This window comes from Chenopodium album, chromosome 7, assembly GCF_948465745.1.
Source record: "Chenopodium album chromosome 7, dcCheAlbu1.1, whole genome shotgun sequence".
NCBI classification, from domain to species: Eukaryota; Viridiplantae; Streptophyta; class Magnoliopsida; order Caryophyllales; family Amaranthaceae; genus Chenopodium; species Chenopodium album.
In genome coordinates, this window is record NC_137840.1 from 74,895,766 (window position 1) to 74,920,780 (window position 25,015).

At 34.2% G+C, this 25,015-nt stretch overlaps 3 protein-coding genes and 1 pseudogene across 4 annotated transcripts; all 4 read right to left on the reverse strand.

The window, feature by feature from the left end:
- Positions 1 to 3,234: 3,234 nt before the first annotated feature.
- Positions 3,235 to 5,411, reverse strand: LOC145638568 (uncharacterized). The gene is made up of 4 exons (XM_081689554.1): positions 4,696 to 5,411; positions 4,440 to 4,529; positions 4,159 to 4,226; positions 3,235 to 3,534 (listed from the first exon to the last, which is right to left on the reverse strand). Exons 1-4 carry the CDS (start codon positions 5,320 to 5,322, stop codon positions 3,414 to 3,416), a joined length of 906 nt encoding a protein of 301 aa, XP_081545680.1. The 5' UTR covers positions 5,323 to 5,411; the 3' UTR covers positions 3,235 to 3,413.
- Positions 5,412 to 7,998: 2,587 nt separating this feature from the next.
- LOC145640681 (protein DETOXIFICATION 34-like) lies at positions 7,999 to 11,569 on the reverse strand. The gene is made up of 7 exons (XM_081691917.1): positions 11,243 to 11,569; positions 9,604 to 10,229; positions 9,294 to 9,350; positions 8,933 to 9,171; positions 8,732 to 8,850; positions 8,466 to 8,552; positions 7,999 to 8,156 (listed from the first exon to the last, which is right to left on the reverse strand). Exons 1-7 carry the CDS (start codon positions 11,567 to 11,569, stop codon positions 8,055 to 8,057), a joined length of 1,557 nt encoding a protein of 518 aa, XP_081548043.1. The 3' UTR covers positions 7,999 to 8,054.
- Positions 11,570 to 13,274: 1,705 nt separating this feature from the next.
- Positions 13,275 to 15,900, reverse strand: LOC145638569 (G-type lectin S-receptor-like serine/threonine-protein kinase SD2-2 pseudogene; annotated as a pseudogene).
- Positions 15,901 to 19,811: 3,911 nt separating this feature from the next.
- LOC145639591 (putative E3 ubiquitin-protein ligase RHB1A) lies at positions 19,812 to 24,844 on the reverse strand. 2 transcript variants are annotated; one of them, XR_014114908.1, is made up of 6 exons: positions 24,470 to 24,844; positions 23,289 to 23,398; positions 21,831 to 22,260; positions 21,639 to 21,748; positions 20,175 to 20,527; positions 19,812 to 19,894 (listed from the first exon to the last, which is right to left on the reverse strand). XR_014114908.1 is itself a non-coding variant. In XM_081690871.1 (5 exons), exons 2-5 carry the CDS (start codon positions 23,349 to 23,351, stop codon positions 20,492 to 20,494), a joined length of 639 nt encoding a protein of 212 aa, XP_081546997.1. In that variant the 5' UTR covers positions 23,352 to 23,398; positions 24,470 to 24,844; the 3' UTR covers positions 19,812 to 20,491. The 2 variants fall into 2 exon arrangements, 1 of the variants encoding a protein (XP_081546997.1); XM_081690871.1 differs by having other exon boundaries at positions 19,812 to 20,527.
- Positions 24,845 to 25,015: the final 171 nt, after the last annotated feature.

Here is a 25,015-nt window from a genome sequence, read left to right on the forward strand (position 1 = left end):
TCACTTATATTTAATTATAAATTTAATAAAAAGATGATAAAAGGTAAGGAAATGATATGAGAAAGACATCTTAACCACAACAACCCGAATAACGAAAACTAAAGCCACGAAATCACACTCTAAATTAACTTTTAAATAACTAATAAGGGTACATTTTAGTATTGATAAGAAGTTGAAGGGTATGACTTAGAAACTTGAAAAAACATGGGTACACCTTAGAAACTCAACTATCTTAGGGGTATAGCTTAGAAAAACCCAAAAAAAAAAAAAAAAAAAGTCTATCATAGAAATGTAACAAACCCATAAAATTTCAGCCCATTGATATGTATGTCAGTAATTCAGCATTTGTAAAACTCTAAAGCCCAAATATTTTTCTAACCCATGACCCAATCTTTTTCTTTCAGTTAGCTCAATTTAATGTAATTATCAAACCCAACAAAAATTGACAAAGGAACCCAATGAATTAATACAGTCACTAAATAAATTTCAACAATAGCTCGTGTATTTTGAGACTTGAGATAATGCTTTAAAGTATCCTAAACATTTCTTATAATTACTTTCTCTGTCTCTAATTATTCTTTTTTTTTTTTCCTCTTTTGATTAAAAGAAAGTATAAAAGTATTATACTCAATACTCCGTAATTTATGAGCAAATAAGTAGTAGCACTGAGTTAATTGCAAGTTAGAAGTAATTAAACTTTTTTTTTTTTTTTTTGACAAGATAGAAGTAAATAAACTAGCTGTATGATATTTACTTAGTCAAATTAGAGTTATTAGTCGTGTTTAATAGAAAATACAGGGCAGTGGAACATGATCCCCACTATTTGTGCATAGTTGCTTATGTTTAGCTATTGTAGAGTGCATCAATTTTTATTTTTGCCTAATTTAACAAATTACATATCAATCACTTTTGTATACACCCGGTTTTCAGTAATTTACTGTACATCGAGTTCACTTTTGTCAAATTTAGTGTCACTTTTGTCAAATTTAGTATCACTTTTGTGAAATTTATCAATGAAGCATAAATAATTTTTATATATGTCAGAGTAACTTTTGTGCGTTTTAGTGTAACTTTTGCACCTTTTATTGTCACTTTATAACGGATGTTCAGTAATTTACTGAACATCCGTTTTATTTAAAAGTTTGTGATTACATATATTAGCTCCAACTGCTCCGTGTCTTATTAATTGTAATAAAGCGGTAGATAAATTTCGAAACAATATAAAATGGGCCTGGGCAACCCGAACAGGGCGAATAGGAAGGAGGAGAGTTTGGTCCACAAACAAGGCTTTTGAGCTTCCATACTAAAACCAGTTGGCAATAGTAGGAGTAACTCCTATACCTTATAAAGTGGAACCACCTCTCCTCTTTATGAAACATAAAAAAAGTTCTTTTATTGTAAATTTTACAATTAATAAGAAACGGAGGTAATGAGCATTGATTATTGATTTCATTTTTCATAATTCTTTAGTAGTGATAAGCTAACAAAGTAACAATGCTATATTTTCCTTTATGTATACACCAGTTAAAGTCCCGTACAATGCACGGATTTTAATAAAATTATTTAACAAACTATAACATTAATTTAACAATTATATATAAATAAAGAATTACATTTATAAACGTAAAAAAAATAGCTATATTGACATTTCTTTTTGACAATGATGCATGTAAATTTCTAAGGCTATTGATGTGTTAGACTTTATAAATATGAAAAAAATAGGGTCTATTGATTATTTAGAACCCATGCTATATACATACCCTATCCTGTCCTTATTTTATTTCCTTATTAGCATGAGAATATTGTAGAAATCTTGGAGAAAATTACTTAATATAAAAAATATAGACATATAAGAATATTTCATTAGGTGAATATTATAGGCTATAAATAATTTTCATGAAGAATTGACAAAATAAAATAAAAAACACAAAAAAAAAAAAAGGAAAGAAAAAATAGAGGGAAAATTTGGATTGATTTATTGATTTGAAAAGAAAAAACACAAAAAAAAGGAAATAAAAAACACATGTATCATCACTGGTTTCGCTTTTAGTATTAAGTTATTGATTTGGATTGCATCCTCCAATAAACAAGTGCTTGATCTACTCTTTTTATGTATTGTGTAATTTCTCTTTATTTGATCTACCTTTTTTTTTTTTTTTTTTTTTCCGTCTCCATTGTATATTAAGTTTTTGGTTTTGTCAATGTGATAAGAACACTAGCAATTGATGTGTATTTTTCCTCTAAAGTCGATGAGTGATTTTGTTTTTAGATTTTTCATTGCTACTCATTATTACAAGTTTCTCAAAAAAAAAAAAAAAACTCATTATTACAAGTAATACGTAACATTTTATACCTAGTTCGACCTTGTTTTAAAATTCCATTAAATTTAAATAATTTTTAAGATTAACATTCTCAATCTTTGACCATGTTTTACTAGTATATAAATACAAAAATTTGTTTCAAAAAAAAAAAAAAAAAAAAAAAAAAAAAACTATAATTACAAAAATTAAAATTACAATTTTTTTTTCCAAAAGGGTTGAATTATTTTTATTTTTTAAGTTTTTGAAAAAAGATAGGTTGTACCTTGTACCAACTGACATATGCACAGGTAATTATAAATGGAAATTATCTATCCTGTATAATTTACACGGTTGAAAAACTATAATCTGTATTTTCTTCATTTTAAACCTCCAAAATTGTCACACCTATACGACCTACATGGTCCACATACAATAAATTTTCTCATTGATGCAAGTGAATGGTAGCATTGTTCAATTTCAGCAAGATATTATAGTTTTTGTCCTTTTTTTTTTTTATTTTTTTTTTAATTTTTTTTAAATCACAATCTAATTTATTTACGACGCTAATTATAACTAAAATTTCGTAATTTAATTAACTTAACCAAGTTAATTAACAATTGCAACTCCTGAAATAAGTGGTTGAGATCGGATGAAATCATACTATTTGCCTTAATTGCATATTGTCATTTTGTCAACAAGACAATTCACAAAGGCCAAGGCATTAACAAAATACTTTATGACAAGTGACATGGAATTAATTTCTCAACTATCACCATATTTTATCCTGTATATACAATATACATGGCTTGTACTTTGACACAATCCTTTAATTTGAATGTTGATTGATGCGATTAATACTCACAACATTGATATGCAAATCAATACAATGCGTAGAATAATTACTAGTAAGATATGATTTAAGTGTGTAACTAACTCAAAAGAAAATGATAAATAAGGTAGGATAACTCTTATATAGAGTAGTTATTGCGACCTTAGCTTATGCATAATTATAAAAATACAAGCCATATAAGCATTATATTTGTGCTCATAAGAAATAGAAAAAGATGATACATATAATTCTGAAAGAATAATTAGCAACGCATTAATTATTAATTAGCTAGTGAGGGAGGCTAGAATTTTGACGAGACATTTGTTGAAGGCGATTGGCCTTTCCAACAAAACTAGGTGACCAGCATTCTTTATAACTTGTAGCTCTGTCTTTGATCCCAATTTTCTGCATCATTCATCATATATTTATATACGTTATTAAGATATAAGATAAACAATTTCATAAGGGAAAAAATGAGTAAAATAACCTCGATTTTGGTCTAATTATTTTATCATACCAAACACATTATTAGGGCCTGTTCTCATACGTACCGTTTATTTTCAGTTCAGTTCAGCTCCTAATTTCCTTCACTTATAAAATATTCATTTCAGTTCAGTTCAGCTGAGTTTAGTCTATGAGAACAAACCCTTAGTTTGTACGGAGTATTATAAGTTGAGTACTTTTATGTAATAAAATTGTTCAGTAACGTAGACCCTTAATTCCCCCAATTGGAGCATATTGACTTATTGTAGATCTTTTGTCACCTACAGAGTTATCATAATACTCCTTAAATATGATGATAAAATGAAAAAAATAATCAAAATAAGGACAAATACTCATGGGTGTACGATACACCCGAGTGTATATAACAACCTCTCATATATGGGTGCAATTAAGTAGACTAAAGATCCCTTATTTATTTATTTATTTTATATTTTTTAAATGTTTATGAGAAATTAAGTGTTTTGAAAAAGACATATTATGAATAGGACGAATACAAAAAATTGAACAAAGGTGGAGGGATCATACTTTTTGAGGCTGTTTACCACTTCCATGTTGAATACTTTGTCCTCACTGCCACATAATAGGTGTATCCTCTGTAACAAATTAGAAATATGTAAAATAGAATCAATTAGCACATCTTTTTTGCTTAATTATATATTTCAGGAGTTCAATTTGATCAAAATTTTGATAGGATTTATTAAAAAAAGCTTGCTTGTAAACTAAAATGTTGGTTATTATTTCTATTAAATGACAAAAAAAAAATTTAGTAAATAATTACTAAAAAAAAAATTATTTTTACTGCAAACCTGTTGAAATTGATGGTTATGGGCATCTTCATCTTTGACCACAAGAGCCTTTAATAGTTCAACTCTCTCCTTTCTATTGCTAAACATAATCTGAGATCACCATGTACAACAACGTGAGTCTAACAGGATCTCACATAGATTAATATTATATATTATTTATGAATTATGAACATATCACGTAAAAAAAAAAACATAAATAGTCAAACATGAATGTGCGTGAACATGTAAAATTTGAAAACATAATAAGATTACGTACCTGACAATAGTGTTTGTAGAAAAAATCAGGCATCCAAGGCAAGTCATAAGAACCAATATCAAGAAGAACCTTAGCACCTTGAGCATTATCAGGCATCAAAAAATCAGTCCAAGAAGCAAACCCTATTCTCTCCAAGCAACCACTACTTATAGACTCAGTCAAGGCGTCAACCGAGCCACTAACCACCAATGAACCCACCAAGTTAGGGTAGTGTTGAGCCATTTGGAACCCAACAAACCCACCATAACTAAACCCAACCACAACACATTTTTCCTCAACACCCAACTTCTTTAACCCTAGTACAAGACACTCAGCTTGAAACTTTGTAGATCTCTCAGTTTTGTTAGTTGAGTGGGACCTACCAAAGAAAAGAAGGTCAGGAACATAAAGGGTGTATTTTTTTCTTAGGGCTAAAATTTGGAATTGCCATGTTAGTAAACCATCACCAGCAAATCCATGGAGAAGTATGACCGGTGGTTTTTTTTCCTTATTATTCTTTTTGTGCGAGGTATTAACCCAGAAACGAATAGTCGTTTTTGGGTTAATCTCGACATCTATGGAATGCATTCCTAGTAACTTCATCATTTTGTGTAACATAGACATGTAACAACTCACTATGTTCACCATCTTTCTTTCTTTCTCTAAGATAAGCTCTTAGTATGTGTGTATGTAGTAGCTTAAAGGGTTGTTTGTTACATGTTATATACTAAGGAGTACAATGTATATGACCCCAAAATACGTATTTAAAGATATTAAGTTGTAACAGGAGGACGGTCCCAAATTAATTTATGAAATACAAGTAGTAGAATGACAGAAATGTCATTATTATATGATAATAATTACGTAGACTACTACAACACAAAGAAAATAGTTAAATAGGTAAAAAGGGTTCAAGACTTGCAGTTCAATTTGATTTTATTTTTTAAGGAAAACTCCAAAATGATCGAACCAAAGATATTTACTATGTATCAGAGTAATGCCCTGTTCTCTTCACCTTAATTTTGCTGAACTGAAATTATTTTTACTGAACTGAAATTATTTTTGCTGAACTTAAATTAATTTTACTGAATTGAAATTATTTTTGCCAAACTGAAATTATTTTTACTGATTTTCTATTATAATTCTTCTTTAAGAAAACTGAATTTTACTGAACTGAAATTAAATTTACTGAACTGAAATTATTTTTACTTAATATTATTTTTTTAAGGTGAATAGAACAGGGCCTAATTTTATTAAATTATTGTTTTGGAATATCAATTATTGACATATCATGCCAAATAAAAGATATATATAGGTCCGCTCATCATCAGAGGCTGAAACTGTAGTGACCTAGTTTTCATGCACTATCTATAACTATAACTAAAATAAAAACCGCTTACATCATCATTGTACACATGTCAATTTTTCATGAAAAAATTTCCCTCCAAAATTGTTTATGACATCATTTTTCTCCTTCCAAATTTAATATTGGGAAAATAATTATTAATAAATAAATTAAAGTGTGAACATCAACTAACCAAAAACGTATTAGTGATTTTTTTTAAAAAACCCTCCTTTCGTGATTTAATTATTTTATACTATATTGATTTTTTTTTTATTCTAAATCGTGCATAGCACCAGTGCTAATCTAGTTCATAATAAAGTAAACATTATATGCGCTAATCATCTATAATGGATAAAGTAAAGTAAAAAACAATTAATGTTACGATATCTAAGAGATTGAGACTTAAAGGTTGAGTTAGATATTTTAGGTCTTTTGTGATAGATGACTAGTTGAATAGCTAGCTAGCTGTTGCAGTATTATATGATGAGTGCCTTGTAGAATTGTACAGGTGCATTTATGATTTATTTATGGTTGATGAATTCAATCACATTGCACATTTGCACTTCCAACTTGTAATTGTACATAATTTCATACCAGCAATGCTCCCATGCACGTCCTTCTTCTTTTCTTTTTTATCTTGAGTGAAACAATGAAATCTTTAATTTGTGTGTGCCTTTTCCCTAGGCTTGTACCCAGGTATTGCAAATTCGTTTTTTCTAGTACTATTACAGGTATATTTTTACAATTATTATAGTGTCACACTATGATGACCCATTACATACTCCGATCCATTAGTCCTGGTTTCCGAAGAGCTACAACGAACGTATTATATTACAAGTTTGAAAAACTACACTTTTCGTAGTTGATTAAAGGTTATACTGTCTGGCTCACAGAAGTATGAATATTATTTTATTGATATTATAACAATAAGTTTAAAAACTATTTGGCTGAGTTGATTCTTTAACAAGATATTTGGGCATACGTGATAATATTGCTGTGAGTTCAAATCTCATCCACCATATCCTTTAAAAATTAGCGAGTAAAATAAGTGGATAAGACATTAGAGTATAAGAAAAATTCAAGAGAAATTTTCGATTTTTAAAAATTACAACCCAAGAAATGAGTAATGAACATATATTATATATGGTTATTGGTTAAACTTAAACCGTGACTAATTTTAGAAAGCTATTGCACACATGACAGTATAGCACAGCTCCCCCAAATAAATGTTGCCAAGCTTTAGAAGGTTAGGCCTTTTGGTCCCTCTTGGGCGCACAATGTGATTAAAACTGACTCAATAATAGCTGGGATGGTGTTGACGTCTCGGCTCGAATAGTTTCAGTGTTGACTGCTATGGTTAGATCTACCTTCTTTAATACATCTACTTCAAGATTTATGAGCCCTCCATCTACTCTACGACTCTACGTGGTCTATTACTCCACTGCCCTATACTAGCCATGTCTTTGTCCAAATATAAAGGTCGCATATATGGTTGTATTAATAGTATGATGAATTACAACAGTACAACTTTGATAAGTTAAAAAGAAATACTAACTAGTAAGTACAACATTGATGAAATAACACACATGATATGGGTATGATACTAGGATTAATAAATTTCTCTATAGACAACATTTATATCGACCACCATTACTATTTACCAAAGTGTTTATTACAACTTACAAGTGGGAACCAAGATAATTTGGGAATCAAGGATTCATCATCTACCTTATCTCATCGAGTAAAGAAATGTAATACCAACTTCATATTAGTTTGACATATTGTATTTAATATAGGAAGAAAAAAACGAATTCTTGTATCTCAGTTCCAACTTTAATGTTCTGAAGGATAGTACTGTAACTATTACTATAGTCCTGTATTCTATGTCCTACCATCAATTTAATCTCCTAACCCTAACTAGGTTCAAAACTAGCAAAAGATTATCAAGGAGAAATTTTTAAAAAAAAACCTATCTGTTTAATTGGGATATAATGTAGATTAAAGAGTAAAACAAATAAAAACCTATTTTAATGAATCATTTGGGACAATCACCAGAGTAAGAACTTTTTTTATCATCATCATGCAATTCTTCTGCTTGTCCACCCCATATTCGTAGTCTTTCTGAAGCTTCCTCTACCTGTTAATTCAGCATTCCAAATTCAAATATGTATGTTAATCTTAGGTTAACATTTACTTTATTGAACATTTGGACTATATTTTTGCCATAATTATCATTTTTTTTTTTTTTTTGGTAAGGTCTAGGGTATGAATATTGTTAGTTAGGGAGTGTGAGTCTCCTAGTGTCTCACACTGATAAAAGAATAGAGAAATAATCATTTAACAAGGCCAAGGACGGCTAAGGGGTTACTCCACAATTCCACATGTTGACAATTTGCCATATGGTTTTAGGGCGCATTAATTTTTTTTTTTTATAATAGTGACTCACCTCTTTATTCCAATTCGTTTGGTAAACTATGTAGACTAGGATAAAAGTCTGAAGACTTGTCCCAATTATCATTCCTATCCAAATACCCTGCATAGTGTAGCACAAAAACTTGTTACTTCCCTATACAAATGAATTGGTACACATTTATGTCAACTTTAATTATATAAATCAAATTAATATAAGCTTCATAAGATTTATCATATCAAATTCTATGATACAGGCCTACAGAAATGCAAAGACTGAGAAATACAGTAGCTAACGATTACCTCCACGCCTAAGTGAGTCTTATAGCCAAGGAGAAATCCCAAAGGCAGTCCAATAACATAATATGAAAACAGGTTTACGTAAGCAACTAAGGCTTGCCACCCTCCTCCAACCGCAACACCTGATCAATAAAATTATTAACCCCATTAAACCATGATCAATTATTTTTGATGATAAGTAATTAAAAATTGATTAAAATGTACCTGATATTACAGGCTGGACACTGTTAAGTACCATGGTAATGCCCAAAAGATAAGCTAAATGAGCAACAGCATTTTGCATATCTTTACTTTCTGTAAAGATTACAGCAAAATGATTCCTAGTGAGCATGACCATGCACATAAGGAGGATGCCTATGCAGAGTGACTGAGCAACGATGACAATCACGGAGTACTTGGCTGCCCTTGGGTGTCCTGATCCAAGTTCGTTGGAAACTCGAACACTGAGATATTGTTGGTCACAGGTTAGTACAGGCAGAAGAATGCTAGTGGTTGTGGAATTTCATGTTGACTGGTAAGTGGTAAATGGAATTTATGTAAAAGCAATATAAAGACAGGGCATTACCCTATAGCTGCGTTGATTCCTATAAACAGCATGCCTTCCCACCCATTTAAATTCATACTGCATCAGAAAACATAAGAGTAAGATCAACTCTTTTTTGCATAAATGTGCAAAGGGAATGTACCATGAAAAAAGAACTTCTACGGTACATCTGGGTGTACATATGTCAGGCTCCGTGTTATACATCTACCAGTAACCTGGTGCACCTTTCTTTAGGTACACTGTACACCCAGTGCACAATAGATTTTGTAAAATTGTGACTGAAAGGAGTCATTTAGCATGTTGAGCCTTTTAATGTAGGAAGCTAGCATACCAGATAGAAAGGGAACCAACTGCAATAACAGGATCTTCAAGGTGGCCAGTGAGAACAATGATGCTCATGAAGTACCAAATCTCCAAGCAAATCATAACAGCAGAAGCAACAGAGAGCTTAACGAAAGGCCAAAGGTCGTGAAAAGCCAACCAAGAGAAGCCAGTCCAAGCATCCTTGCACCAACCTATGATGTAAAACGCTTGAGCCAACGCAATCCCCCAGCCAGAGATATTATAGGCTAAAGCAGCACCCATGGTAGCCCACCCAAACACCTCGATGAAGAGGTAAAGCATCATGACATGGACGATCAAGGCCACAAAACCAACATATGCCATGACTGCGACATCACTTTGTGCCTGCAAGAACTTCTGGGTCGGAAAATTCACAGCAAGCGAGAACATCTGTGGGAGACATTGTATGGCAAACTTCCCTGCAAGCTCCGCTATATCAGGTTCTTGACCCAAGAGCATTAGGATTGGCGTAGCACATAAGTAAAGAGGTAAAAGCAACAAGCAAGCGCCAAAGAGGATAAGCCAAGATCTTTGCATGTAGATTCCAAGCATGTGTATTTGCCCTGCTCCATATGCTTGCCCACATAATGTCTCTAAGGCACTTCCCATGCCTAACTGTGGATTTTTGTCATCAGAAACCAGATCAATTAATCTCAAGCTAAAATATCATACTTTGCAGTACATCATAAGAAATTAAATATGCCAAACAGTCAAAATTGGAGATCGAAAATTGTTCCTCATACTCCCAGTTGAGCCTTTTAAAAATAGTTCCTGAACTTTACAACTATGTTCCTATTAGTTCTTGAAAGATACTTTCATAAATCAATGAAAACCCATTTTAGAGCTGATTGAACATGGTTCTGGGTTTGGACAACGTATTTCTGGCCCAATCAAAGGCCCAGCCCAATACTACCAAAGTATCAAGCATGGGTACACTTTTTCAGCCCCATGCATTCTGCTAAAACGGGCTGAGTTTTTTTTTTTTGCCAGATCTGGCCCAATATCATCTCTGAAATATATGTACTCAACTGCTCAATAACAAATTTGTTAAAGTTTAGAAAAATCTCAATTTCAAACAGAATTTTAATGGAGAGAATATAATTTTCCCAATGAGCAAAATCCAGTTATTGTTTAAACATATTTTCTGGGCTATGAACAGGAACTAGAGAGCAAAATGTTGGTTGCTAGTTAAATTCTTTTTTTTTTTTTAGATTATGAAAGAAAACAAACAAACAAACATATACACACGGTATTTTGTTGGTAACACGCTGGCTCATGATCAACTTTAAAACATATGTATACATCTATTATAGTGAAGATAGATCCACATCTCAACTCTTAACAAGAAATGAGATGGAAAATGTTCATCTTATTAGTTATTACAGGATCAATAATTAAAACAGACTTTATTTTGGATGAAAAATGGACCAGAGCACATAATTTCGATTATTTGATTAGTTTCATGTCTCTATCCCATAGTTATCATCATAGCTCTCATTTCAACACCCAAGTACCCTACCTCAATTAGAAGAAGAAAAAAGGAAGCAAAATTATTAAACAAAAAGGTGGGAAAATATGCAATATGAACATGAATAAAGAATAAAAGTAGGGAGTATAAGAAAGCTCACCAAGAAACCGAAGACAAAACTTCCAAAAACAGAAAGAGCAACGGCCACAGCTGAGAGCTCCACATTTCCAATATGTCCAACAAAGATATTGGTAAATGAATTAATACCATAATTGCAAAGGATATTGAAAGCAATAGGACCTGCAATGCCCCATAACTTCGACGATTCTGTCCACCAAACATGCTTAGCATCTGCAAAACTCTTTATAGGAGAATAATCACCTATAGCCTCCCCATCCTCCGCCTTTAGCACTCCAGATGGGGCTGAGTGGAGCTCGGCCACATGCTCGCTGTCATACCGGTCTCCACCAATCAACGGTATATCCATCTTCTCGGAATTTTCCACCTCGTCCTCGGAAGGGGAAGGGGAGGCATTACCATTGCCCACCTTCCCAACATTTTGTCCAGCTAGTTCTAATTCCTTAGCTATCTTGCCTATCTTTGTATTGAAATTTTCTATTGTTTTTTCTCAAACAAAACAGAACTTTAGAATTGTTCCTTAAAAGGGGGAAACAATATTTAAAAACTCAAAACTTATCCAAATTTTGGAAGAAGATCAATCCCAGAAAAGAAGATGAAAACCAACAATATAAGTTTATGTTATGTTATGAATACCAATTTCCCCAAAAAGAAAAAAAAAAAAATTAAGTTGCAAATTTTGTTGTTATTTTTTTTACTTGATCTTTCGGTTGTTGTTGATGATGTTGTTGTCCTTGTTCTACTCTTATCACAAAAAAAAGCAATGGTTGATAGATAACTAATACATGCATTCCAACAATAGTAAGTTGGATGAAATGAAGCATATTTAACAATGATCCCTTAAACTTAGGAATGCCCTAGTTTCTTACATTTTCCCATATCTCAGCTTAGTTTTTTTTTTTTTTTTTTTTTTTTTTTTTTTTTTTTTTTTGAAGGGTTTGCATTAAATATAAACCAAATAAGAAAAAAAAAAAAAAAAAAAAAAAAAAACGTACTGTCATATTCATACGTTGAAAACTATTTTCTTGCTAAATGGAAAGGGGAAGACAGTTTATTGATTAGGGGTTTAAATGTCTGACATTTAGGTGTTAGCTGAAACTTATTTCATTCTTTATAGTATGTATAAATAAACACTACGGAGTAGAGATCTATGAAAACCGTTCTGAATTGTGGCTCATAACATTCGTGTAGAATTTGGAATTTATTGTACTTTAAAATGAGCGCGATGAATTTTCAAAATTGACCCTTAGACATTTCATACAGTATAGAGAGTTATATAATATAGAAATTATTAAGCATTATTATAGACATTCACATAAGACATTTCATATATAAGTAAAATTATGTGGTACTAATGATGAAGTAAACAATTGCAAAGATAAAAGTATAGAAATTAGAAACCATCAAAATTTCAAGTTGGACTCACGAAATTGTCGTTGCCTAGAGGACAGTAGAGACCTTTTTAATTAAAGAAACAGAACACAATGCTCAAATCTAGGCCAAAGTCCAGATCTAACATCAGTACAATTATTAAATTTAAGTCAAGATTTAGGATGTTTTCGGTCAACACGTACGAAATCAAGGCTTTAGTGACAAGGTTATAGCAAGTATGATAAAAGAAAGCAAGAGAATGATGTTTTCCTGATATCAAATGTGAAACTAATGATGCAGACAGTGTGCATTATATGCCTAAAAGCTTAAGGTTCTGTAAAGATAAGAAGAGTGTAAAGGGATTTGCTGAATCAATATTTCTAAAACTGCCCATCTGTTTGTTGATTCTTTTTGCAATGATGCACTATACCTTTTTTCCTTTCCAGGTACACAACAACCCCCTTTCACACACGGCCACACGAAGTCCCCGTCTCAGGGTATAAGGATTCAATCTGGCAACAACAAAGACCGGGGAGAGGGGGAGGGGGGGGGGGGGATCGGTTAAGGTAGGGATAAAACTGCATACATCTAAACATACCGGCATACCCATACACATATCGGCATATAAATGGAGACAGTGTAGCAAATATAGAATAGAATGCAATGGAACACACAATCTTGAAGACTCAAAATTGATGGCCTTATGTAAACTCATTAGATAACAGAATTCTGTAACAAGTATCATACACTGACATTTGTAGCTAATGAAGAGCATTACTAGGACTACTGGGAGAATGAGGTGATACCGAATCTACAGAAACTCTGGTATTATTATCATCAGAGCCAAAACCGCCAGTGTTTGAAACTACATTTCCGGAAGTTATCCCAACCGACGACTCCCCAGCTACTAAGGCTTGAAGAAGTTTAGGAGGAGGGGGAACACCTACTTCTACAACCCCTTCTAACATCTTTACAACTAATCCCATCGAAGGCCTTGCCCCTTCCTCGTCTTGTATGCACCACACGGCCACCATCCCTAGCCTCTCCGCCTCTAATCTATCATATGCAACACCAAGCCTTGAATCCACCACTTCTTCCATGTTCCCCTCGATTATTTTCCGAGCTGCCCATGGTGGGAAGAACCACTTATCGCCACTACCTGTATCTCCGCTTCCATGGGTTCCTTGATTCCCATCACAACCATATGTATTAGGTGGTGAGGGTGGTGGTGCTTCCACATTCCTTCTACCCCCAATAAGCTCCAACATTGTCATCCCATAGCTATAAACATCTGCCTTGTTAGTAATTGCCACTCCAGATATCCACTCCGGAGCAACATACCCCCAAGTTCCCCTCATCGTCGCCAACACCCTACTAAAATCGCGGCCTATTAACTTTGCTAACCCAAAATCCGAAACTTTTGCAGTGTAATCCGAATCAAGAAGGATATTCTCAGGTTTAATATCACAATGAATGATACATTGTCTACATTCTTCATGTAAATAAGCCAAGGCTTTGGCTGTTCCAATTGCCACTCTAAATCTAACATCCCAACTCATATTTTGACCATCTTTCTTCAAATATCCACTCAAAGGACCATTGTGCATGTATTCATAAACTAACAACCTATGAGAATTCTCAGAACAAAACCCCCTTAATCTAACCAAATTCACATGCTGGACATTCCCAATTGTACAAACCTCAGCTCGAAACTCTTTCTCTCCACCACTACCCGGCCGTTCAAGGCGTTTAACCGCCACATGTGATGAATCCGACAATGTACCACGAAACACGGTCCCAAAACCGCCATGCCCAAGCTTCTCCGAGAACCCACGAGTCGCCCCGTGGAGCTCCTTATATGAAAAAACCCTCAAATGGGTAGCAGCTAAAGCTGCCTCTTCCTCCTCATTCCTTCTCCTCCTAACTTCCCTTCTAATAACCCACAAAAGCAAACACATAATCACTGAAATTGCAACTAACCCAGAAATTACACTAATCAAAATAACCATTCTATGACTCAAACCCTTGTTTTTCAACCCATTTTTTCCTACTCTAAGATACAACACATCATCATCACCACCCATTGTACTATCAGCAGTCCAATTTCTCAAATTAACAAGAACACCAAACAAATTCTTGCATAACTTAATTTTCACATTGTAATTAATCCCAATACAGGAACAATTACCTAAACAACTCTTCTCACACTCCCCCTTACTCTCCACACCTCGAAACGACACCGTTTTCGCCTCGTCGAAACTCATACTACCCATCTCCGCAAATCCATCATCCATCCCACAAACTCCAACCTCACCTCCACCATCCAACCTCACACACCCACTTGAGTAATCCTCCCGGGCCCATCCAAGCCCGTCTTTCGGCCCGAACCCATTCGGGCACCCACAAGTCCTCAAATTCTCTCCATAACAAACCCCATTGGGCCCACAAAGCCCATAAACCCGACACCTGGATTCGGGCCGGGCCCAAAACGAGTTCCAATACTCAGTCTGTGGTGACCACGTGTACTGCTGGAGATCCCCGGTGTGGCTGACCTGGAACCTCGTCAACGGAGGGGGCCCACCCTCCGACCCGGCCGGAACCTCCGAGAACCCAAACGACGCCGTTTTAGTAAACTCATTCTTGAAGTAAAACCTGTAAATGTACGTCACCGTCATCTCGGGAACATTCGCGAAGGAACTCCCAGTCCATCTCCCAGTACTCCAATACGACACCGTATCATTATACACCAACTCGATCTCACCGTAAAGCGGTGGTCTGAACCGCAGAGAATACCTCCCCGGAGAAGGGTCCCACTCCGACTTCCACGCAACAATGGACCCAGTAACAGTAAGGTTCATCCCAGGTAGCCACGTGTCAGAAGGGTGGTCGAAGCTCTGCCAAACGACGTCGTTCGAATTAGAAAGAAGAACAAGGTTACCGGAATCAAGGAGACGAAGGCGGGAGCCAGGGAGGGGATTATCCGAGCGCCAAACGACGAAGTTGACTGAGTCAAATAGAGTTAGTTGGTCAAAGGAGAGAGAAAGTGAAGCAGAGGTATTGTCTTTCAAAGGGGTATGACGATTAGCGACCCAAACGTAGGTTCGAGTAGGAAGAGAAGAGTACCAGATTCCGAGGTAGAGGTTGCCGAGTTCTGGGTTAGGGGTGAAGAATCCGAGTTCGAAAGTTCGATTTGGGCTGAAAATGGTTGAGTTTGGTCGGAGAATGGTGACTGAGTCAGGTGACGAGTTAAGTTGAGGGAGAGAACTCAGAGAATAGAGAGTTAAGAGGAACAAAATTATTGTCATTATTTTTTTTTTTTTGAAAAAATTGTGAAATTTTTTAAAGAATGGAAATATTTGGGGGTTTTGATTTTTGAAGGTGGTGGAGAAGATGGGTGAAACGACGGCGTTTTGGGGAAGAAGTCAAGTCAAATATTTAAGTGGACTAGTGGAGTGAAGTGAAATTAGTGGAGTGTGACAGAGTAATGAAGGGTCTAGTCGGAGTCCAAAATTTTCCACGCCAAAAAAAAAAAAAAAAAAAACGAGTAAAAAATAAAAAACAAATAAATAATAATTGATGGTGAGATTTATTTTTAGAAAATTTAAAAAGAGTAATAATAGAGATGATTTGTAAAATTAAAAATGGGAAGGAAGGAAACAAAGAGATTGTTGGGTTTGTTTGGTGCAAAAGGAACAAGAGCTTGTGAATAGGGATGATTCAATGGATCATATTCCATTAGAGGCCAATGGCGTTGGATACGATTACAAATTTTATTTACTCCCATCATTTTATAACTCCACTTGATTTATAATCGTTAATTTTCTTTCTTCACTAATGTCTTGATTACCCTTAAGTTTACAAATAAACAATCACTTGATGTAAAAAAATGTTAGAATTCATGTACTGTAATTTTTTTTTTTTTTCCAAGACAATGAATCTATTTAGGGAGTTTGAAAGGTCCGAAGGTCAGATAATGCACCATTATATGCTTATTTGAAAAATCAAATTTCAAAGCCTCATAATTATCAATAATTAATTTCGAAACCAAAAGTCATATACATTACATTAATTTGATAAGAATGGAATATTATGTACTCAATTTATTTTTATACTTTGAATTTAGACATTACAATTGGGAAATTTTGATCCATTTTGGACTATGTGAAGTTAAGATGAAATTGTGCTCCAAATGATTAGATAGACACTAGTCGATGAGATAAGGTATTGTAAAAGTGACGAATAAAAGAAGATAGTGGGAATATATCATTTTAAAATCTTGTTGATTAAGGTGCTTAGTTCAAAAGAGAAATACAAGTAGATTGATGATGTGTGCCTGTGTGGCCAATTTAACCTATTGTGATGTATGAATCCATTCACTAGCTATTCATTACTAGAAATAGTAATTTCTTGTTGTCATTATACACTCCTCTAGCCCTCTATGCTAAGTTATCTACTCCCACTACATAAAATAAGACTACAACTTTTGAATAAATCTTTATCAGTTTTCATCTTTATTCCACTAACAGTTAGTTAAACTTTTTGGTTACCTTTACTCGACACTCATAGGTTGCCTCCCCACTACTAATGTCCCCCACCACTAGTCCACCACTAACTCATTTCATTCACAACATGCCAAGCAAAGTCTATATTGGGCCGTTTTAGGCCCACTATATAATGACATAGCCCAATAAAATGTATCAACCCTGTCCATTACATTGGCCTGCTAAGCAACATTGTAGCAATCTGCCCGGTCTGCCCTTTGTCCAACTCTAGGTCTTTGAGTTTGTGGTATCAAACCTCATTACGAACACTAGGGTTGATTTTTCTTTACGCTATGTACACGAGGATTCTCTCCGATTACTAGATTGAAACTTGAAAGGCTTAAAAGGAAATAACTTATCAACCAAATATAATTGTTCATACTAATCACATATAAATAGTCTAAAAAAAAGTAGGTAATGATAAAAGGTAAGTATAGTAATTTATTAAAAGTATCGAAATTGTAATTTTATGCCATGAACTCATAATCACATGGTTTGGAAGTTGGATACTAGCAGACACACGCGTGAAGGGAAACGAGAAAAAGGGCAATATAATATTCATCTGATTTCCTGAAAGATACTCGCACTACTTTTGAACAAAATGTAATCCAGAATTCCAGACTCATAAAAGTCATTCCCTTCATCTTTAGTTCACACTCATTGGAATCAATTTTTCAGGATTAGTGTTAAAACATCATAATCTTTCATTTACTGTATTTTACGAGTTATGCAATAACATTGGCTTATTACCAATGACGGATCTTGACCGAAATTACTATAGGGGTCAGGATTTAAATATTTTACTTCTTGTTCAAAACTGATCACTATACTCTAATATTTTATAAGTAAATACGAAGTATAGGTTATTTAAGTTCATTAACTAATTAATTATAATTTACGGAGGGCCTGACCCCGAATGACCCCGGTGGAAGGTGCCCCTTTGCTTGTTACGGTTTTGATATATGCAACCTAAAGGCTAAGCAAACATACATTCGAGAAATTAATTGTTACTATCAAAGTACGAAGTAACTAATAATAATGTGTTGACATATATCGATGACACAAATGTATCTACTTAATTTTCACTTGTATTTGAGGAATAATAGTACGTAGTATTTTATTTTTGCTTTAACAGGCATATGCAATACATTACTCCGTATTAAATTTATAATCAGAATAGTGAAGTGTGCAACAAAAGTTTCTCCTACGTTCTTCCACATTGTAGGAATACAAAGGCGAAGAACTCAAGAAATGTAGCATTTGTATATCCAATCAAAAAAATCAAAATTTGGACAAAGCGCTAGTAATAAGATATTGTCACCATACCTTAAATTCATTTGACCAAGTAAAATTATAATGTACCTCCAAATCTTTCATTTAGGTTGTGTTCATAATAGATATAACATATACGAAACCTTAGCTAAAACAACTCATTCTTGTCTAAAAACTAAGACGCTAACTATTCTATTCCTAACTGGGAAACTTTAGTCATCAAAATACAAAGACTAGTAACATGAAAATGAATGTAGTCCATATATAGTTTGGCATAGATTGTGACATCCACACAAATGGGGTTTGGATTGGGTTACAATCTTATATACTTGTATTTTCTTACATGCTATTTTCCTCTTCTAACTCTTAAACTTAAGAAAGAGGCAACGCAACCAACTATGAGGAAAAGACATCAGAAGCCCCCACCATGAACAGAATTTTGTAATTTTCCAATAATAGCCAAATAAAATTATGAAGCAAAAGTCAAGGCACTTGAAAACCATGTATCACCAACCCACCTTCTATGTTTCTAACTAAGATTAGATTCTAACTTTTAAATCCATACTTTCTCATCCGCAAAAGATTATCCACTTAATATTTGTGACTATATATTATACAAGTATTATATAAAGTACTGTATATGAAAAGAAACTTTGTATTATATCACCGACACCACATGAATTTTAAGTGAATATTTAAAGGTAAAAATAGGATTCATTGATAGCAATGTCAAATGGGCCCAATATTGTTGGAAATATAGCAACCTACCCTTATTAGTCAAAAATATTTATCATTCTTTAAGAATGTTTACAACAACATTCAAATTCATTTATTCATTCCTTTCCATTCTATTAGATTCTATTACCCTACGAGGTTAGTACTTCCACTTTTTTCCCTCTTCATCACCCCCTTGGCCTTCATAAACAACTTCATTACGTAATAAACAATCGTCATTACACTTTACACAGAAAAATAGGTAGAACCGTAGAACGAATATCATAGAGAGGTTTCAGAATAATGTGGCCGTCACATATTTATATATTGTGTGATCTGGCCGTAATTCCATATCCCGGGGAGGGGGAGGAGGAAGGGGAGGGGTGTGTGCATTAAAAAACCCGGGTCTATGCCACGAGAGATGAGGATGGCACCAAAGTGCTACACCTCATAGCATGCAAGTGATGCAACTGTATCACATGCTAATCAAATACGTAGCTTATTGATTACTGAATATATAGACCACATCAGTACATCACCAATAATGAAATGAATGTATCAACTATTGCATAAGATCATAGGGCATGTAGTCAAAATAATTATTTTATGCAAAGAGAGCTTTTCTAAAATGCAAACAAAAATGACGGAAAAAAAAATCCTGAAAAATGCTGCAGCAAGAAAGGAGTATGAAGATAGAACAAACTCACTGTTGACATTTTTGTATAGTGACCAGAATTCAGTGACAATGAGCACTGACTTTACTAAAAAATGTTTTCCTGAAAAAAAGAAAAAATTGTGAAACCAAGCTAAAGTACAGAGGCACATACACTAATTTTATGTGTAGCTAATATGGGTAAGGAAAACATAACCTACTAAAGACGGGGTAAGGATGAGGGAGCGAGGACAATATAAATGGAGGATGAGGGAGCGAGGACAATATAAATGGAGGACGAGACAAAACAGCACCACCAAAAGAAGGGGTGACGGACCAAAATAAAAATCTGTACATAAAATGGAATTTGCTGCAATTATATAGACCGAAAGGCGAGTGCTAACCATTGCATCCCTTTCGAAATCTTCCAAACAGCTTGTGAATATATCACAGTCCTTAACCTGCAGCTTGTACACATTCTTTGACAAGAACCAGTCAACTTTTTCCAGTCACTGATACATACATCAAAGATCAGTCCAGGATACTCCAGCAAACCAGACTTTAAATGGAATGACGATGTTGAACAACTTAATAAGCCACAAGTTGAGTCAGCTAAAAAGAATCTGAGACCTCACTGAAGCATATAACTCCCTTAATGTTTGGTTTACCGACCAGCAAGCATTTGGAATAAGCAACTAGATCTGCTCATTAAGGGAAATTTTCAGTTCTGACCATCAGGGTGATCAAATATCATTTCCTGTTCCATGTACAATAAACAAATGTTATATTTGGCCCCTTAATAGAAACAGCAACACATATCTCAACAATTGAAGCATCGTTTGAAAATTATAAAATGAAAGACCAGAAGAAAATTACACCTGAGGTAGTAACTTTGCCAACTGCCTGTGGCCAATCTAGTTTAAAGAACATCCAAGGGGAATTTTCAAATTCAGATTTCAAGGACTAAATTAAACGTAAAATCAACTTTTCTGTTGTGTTTAATCATATGCTGTGAAATTGTAGTAGCAAATCACTTGTTCAGTTGGCAAGCAGATAAAGGTTACTTACAGCTAACAACTTATTAGTGATTGTAGGAACAGGGTACCCACCAGTCAGGCTGTGTCATCTAAATCCCCCACTAATACTGTTCTAAGCAAGAGAATTAGGCTAACTTGTATTTAGCAACTTTGCAAAACTCACACCAGCCTATATAACCCACTCGCTCCTCCAGATCAAGGTTTAATTCACCTTGCTGAACTCACTCACTCAGACATCCCAAGTTGAAAAGGATTGGCCAATGTGACTGATGTCCAATACAAAGTCTTAATCGGTCGAAGCCAATAACAGCTTTTATGACTAATGTAGATTGCAAGTTCATACTTCATCAACCACAACGATTTACATGACATCACAAAATAATACACTTCTACAATCAGCAACTGTTGCTAGAATTGCAACTGTAACTGCAAGTCAAAACCCTGCCCAAGGTTTGCTTGACCAACCATCACTAAAATGGGCTGGCCCTCCAGCAGAAACCCATACATTAAGTTTTAACCAATTATTCTAGTTGAAACCCATACATTAAGTTTTAACCAATTATTCTAGTTGGAAAGGGAGTAAAAGTTGGATGGTAAACTATGAAAGAGGGTGAAGCAACCAAGTTTATATGGGTTCATGGAGAGGTATTAAGTGTGCTGAGCTGCTGACAAAGCATTGTTTTCAAATGTCTACAACCAATACAGTAGATATAAATAATCTGACTGTCACCCAGCAGGAAGGTCAAAAAAAGAAAGAAAAACATAATAATGATCATCATCTGCATGAATTAAATATATATATTAGTACTTGTAGTGATACTAGATACAGACCTTATCACAAACTGGACAGGAATCACTTCTTTCCATCCACTCCAGGAGACATGACAGGTGAAAATCATGCTCACAATTGGTAACCATTTTAGGATTGTCTGTGTCATATTCTGCAAATAAAATTCATCGGTGAGATAAAATACAGGAACAGATAGTAACTCAACGCCTACTTTGAAGTGAAAAAACCCTCACCTTCAAGACAGATAGGACAGGCGTCTTCTTCTTCAATGGCTAACTCATAAGCCTCAGATGATTTTGTAATTTCAACATCAGACTTCGTTGGTGAGGCAAGCAAAATATCAGCAAGAGTTTTTCCTTCTGATTTCCCAACATGATCACCAGGTGTCAATTTTTCAGATCTATCAATGGCAGCAATCTCTTCGAGGGATGTGGGTTTTGATTGTTTCGTTGCATCACACTTAGGTCCTTGACATCCTAGAGAACGAATTGGAGTCTGGGGACGCCCAAAAAGCACATTAAAAGGAATGGGTGCTGGAGGGGGTCTGAAAGTATCAGGGCTTGATGTGTCCAGATTTAGTCCAACCAAAAGCCCTGTTGACAGCCCGGGGGCTGCCCCACGGTATGCTCTCAAGTTATCCTGCTCTTCCAAAGATGGAGGGCACTGCGTGAAAGAAAATGAAAAATTAAGCTCCCATACAATTGGAATGTGTCAACCACAACATGAACAGTTCCCACCTTTTACAGCTGTAGCAGGGACAAAGAAATCAACACTAGGGACAATCTTACACCAAATTTGTTGAAACTATTAGCAAGTTAATACACGTATACAATACAAGTACGGGGGATTTTTTTTTTTTTTAGAGATCTTTAAAAGATAACCCAGAGAACAAACATGATTCTAATACTATGTTGACAGAAAGATGCATGCAAATGAGAAATTTAATTAAGAACATCATTCTGCTACTGGCCCAGAGCAACAACTGTAGGCTGTGCTTTTGAAATAAATACACAAATAATGTGGCACATGGTCACATTTTTCATGAAAAAGATGCCACTCTTTACATAAGAAGATTCTCCTCCCTTTTCTACTCATAACAAGGTCAAGTTTGTCAACTATAAAACATCATAGTTAAGGATGAACAGACCAACAATATAAAGAATGCAAGATCCTTAAGCCAGCTGAAAGTGATGTCAGATCATGCCTTCTTGACTCTATCACTTCAGTTGCTAGTTGAAGTTATGGTATAGTACAATAACGAAAAAAATAAAAGTAAAATATTGGATCAGCATCACGGAGAGGCAAACACTGTAGTGACACTAATAACACTTCCAAAGAGAAAGTTGCAGAAGATGCAAAGGAAACCACAAGTTCACAAGCCAAAGCAGTGATAACATCCCTAGTGCATAGCAGTCACTCCTACACTTATATTTCGTGGCAGCTGAACATCCTTTCACAGTTTCACCGAACTAAGAATCTTAAGAAGTGCCCGAAAAGCATCAGAGAATGAGAGAGGATTACATGCTACTCCATAAACATAAGAGAGGTTACAAAAAAAAAAAAAAATATCGTGTGTATGTGTGATAGCCTGAAATGGCTTATGCTCAGCCCCAAGTAACAGGCATCGAGGAAGCTAAAAAAGGCGAATTAGATTGAGTACATGTACCAAAAAAAACTTTATATTATCATACATAGTAATACACAGGTGTCCCTTGCAATTGAGTTTTTCTGGAAGAGCAACAGCAACCACCCATAGCCAGTTTTTGTACTTCAAAATCTAGGTCTTCATGACAAATCCTCCCTGCCATACATCATAAGAGATAACAAGAAAAATCATAAGTATTACACAAGCAATAAGACTAACATGGATTCCAACTCCGTGATGGCATATGTGCTCATATCAAAAGTACTCGTACAACGATATTAGTGTCACACAGCGGAAAATCCCAAAAAGGAAACTCGATCTAAGAGATGGATAAATAACAAAACAACATTGATTTATTTAGAAAGCCTGTCTGAAATTGTAGCAAAGAGAAAATTAAAAATTCTGAAAAATCAGCTGCTTAAAAACAGCAAGAGCATTTCACATAATTACGATGAGAATACACATGAGGTGATTTTTATGTCTATAGCTTCAACTATACATAGATACCCCTTTTTGAGCTACTCCGTAGCATTAAGCAGCAGAAGTACCTCAACTCCTACCTAATTCCATAATTTGAAACAAATATAATGAAATTTGCGCTCATCAAACTCGCTGCACCAAAATCAGCAACTACGGAATCACCAAGAGGTATGAATTCACTGGAGCAGATTCTTTCGGGATTGTGTATTAGAGTCGACTACCAAATCATAAACCACTAAAGTGAATTCACACACATCAATCCCCCTTCCTTACCCCTTGAATTCATACTAGCAACAAAACTACCGCTTCGAAAATGTCAAGCAAACATAATTTTTCCTGCATAATTTAGCTATGACCAAAAATCATGAAAATCACCACAAAATTATCTACAATCTTCATTTACAAATCTAAATTCTCAACATATAGTAAAAATTAAAAAAAAAAATTAATAAATCAAAGATACTTTACTCTAAACAGCAGATTCTAGAAACTTAATAATCACTAATTATGAGCTTACAGAATACGAAAATATAAATGAAACGAAAAAATAGTTCAACAATTCAGCACAAAATTATCGAAAAATGCTACTAACAAAAGAAAAATTCAACCAAAAACAAAATCAAAATTACAAACAAGTAACAATTTCCAGTAACAAAAATCATCACAAAACCCTAAAATCAAAACAAAAATAAGTAAAATAAAACAAAAATTAAGCAGAAAAAAAGTGTGTTGTGTGTAAACAGTTACCTGAAGGGAGAAGAGACGAAAAGAGTGAGAAAAAGAGGAGAGAGAAAGAGAGAAGTTATGAGAGTGATGAACTAAGAAATTTTTGAGGATTTTGAGAGTGAAATTTATTTTTATTTTTATTTATAATTATTTAGAATATTTTTGGGAAGAATTAAAAAATTAAAAAGAGTATTCTCAAAAGGAGTGGGGAGATGTGGACTCCTCCTGATTTATTTTTTATTTTTATTTTTATTTTTTTTTCTCTCCAATTTTATTTTTAAATTTATTTTTTGAAATTAATTTTGCTTAGTCACAACTTTCGATTTTGTTGTAGGAGTGACACAGAAAGTCATTGAATCTTATGTCACTTTTTTGCCGAAAACTATTACAACCTCCCTTTTTTTTTTTTGTTTTTCTTGAGCTTAATTTTTACACGTAGTTTACTTTTTTCCACTAATTATATTTTGATTTGTTGTGATTTTACACCTAAGTTTGTTAGTCTTTTTCATCAACAAAATGTTTTCTTTTTTCCTTTCAAATTAAAATGTTACTTTACTCCGTTGTCAT

Bases quoted from the DNA above. Each gene is read 5' to 3' on its own strand.
- LOC145638568 (XM_081689554.1), bottom strand. From the start codon at position 5,322: ATGGTGAACATAGTGAGTTGTTACATGTCTATGTTACACAAAATGATG. The intron at 4,227-4,439 runs GTTTGCAGTAAA...AATTTGTTACAG, and splicing joins ATAACCATCAATTTCAACAG to AGGATACACCTATTATGTGG. The intron at 3,535-4,158 runs GTATGATCCCTC...TGAATGATGCAG, and splicing joins GTGGTAAACAGCCTCAAAAA to AAAATTGGGATCAAAGACAG.
- LOC145640681 (XM_081691917.1), bottom strand. From the start codon at position 11,569: ATGGATATACCGTTGATTGGTGGAGACCGGTATGACAGCGAGCATGTG. The intron at 10,230-11,242 runs GTGAGCTTTCTT...AAAAATCCACAG, and splicing joins GTTTTGTCTTCGGTTTCTTG to TTAGGCATGGGAAGTGCCTT. The intron at 9,351-9,603 runs GTATGCTAGCTT...TTTCTGATGCAG, and splicing joins GTTGGTTCCCTTTCTATCTG to TATGAATTTAAATGGGTGGG.
- LOC145639591 (XM_081690871.1), bottom strand. From the start codon at position 23,351: ATGGGTGGTTGCTGTTGCTCTTCCAGAAAAACTCAATTGCAAGGGACA. The intron at 21,749-21,830 runs GTGAGGGTTTTT...TTTTATTTGCAG, and splicing joins CTGTCCTATCTGTCTTGAAG to AATATGACACAGACAATCCT. The intron at 20,528-21,638 runs GTCTGTATCTAG...TACATGGAACAG, and splicing joins CCTGTCCAGTTTGTGATAAG to GAAATGATATTTGATCACCC.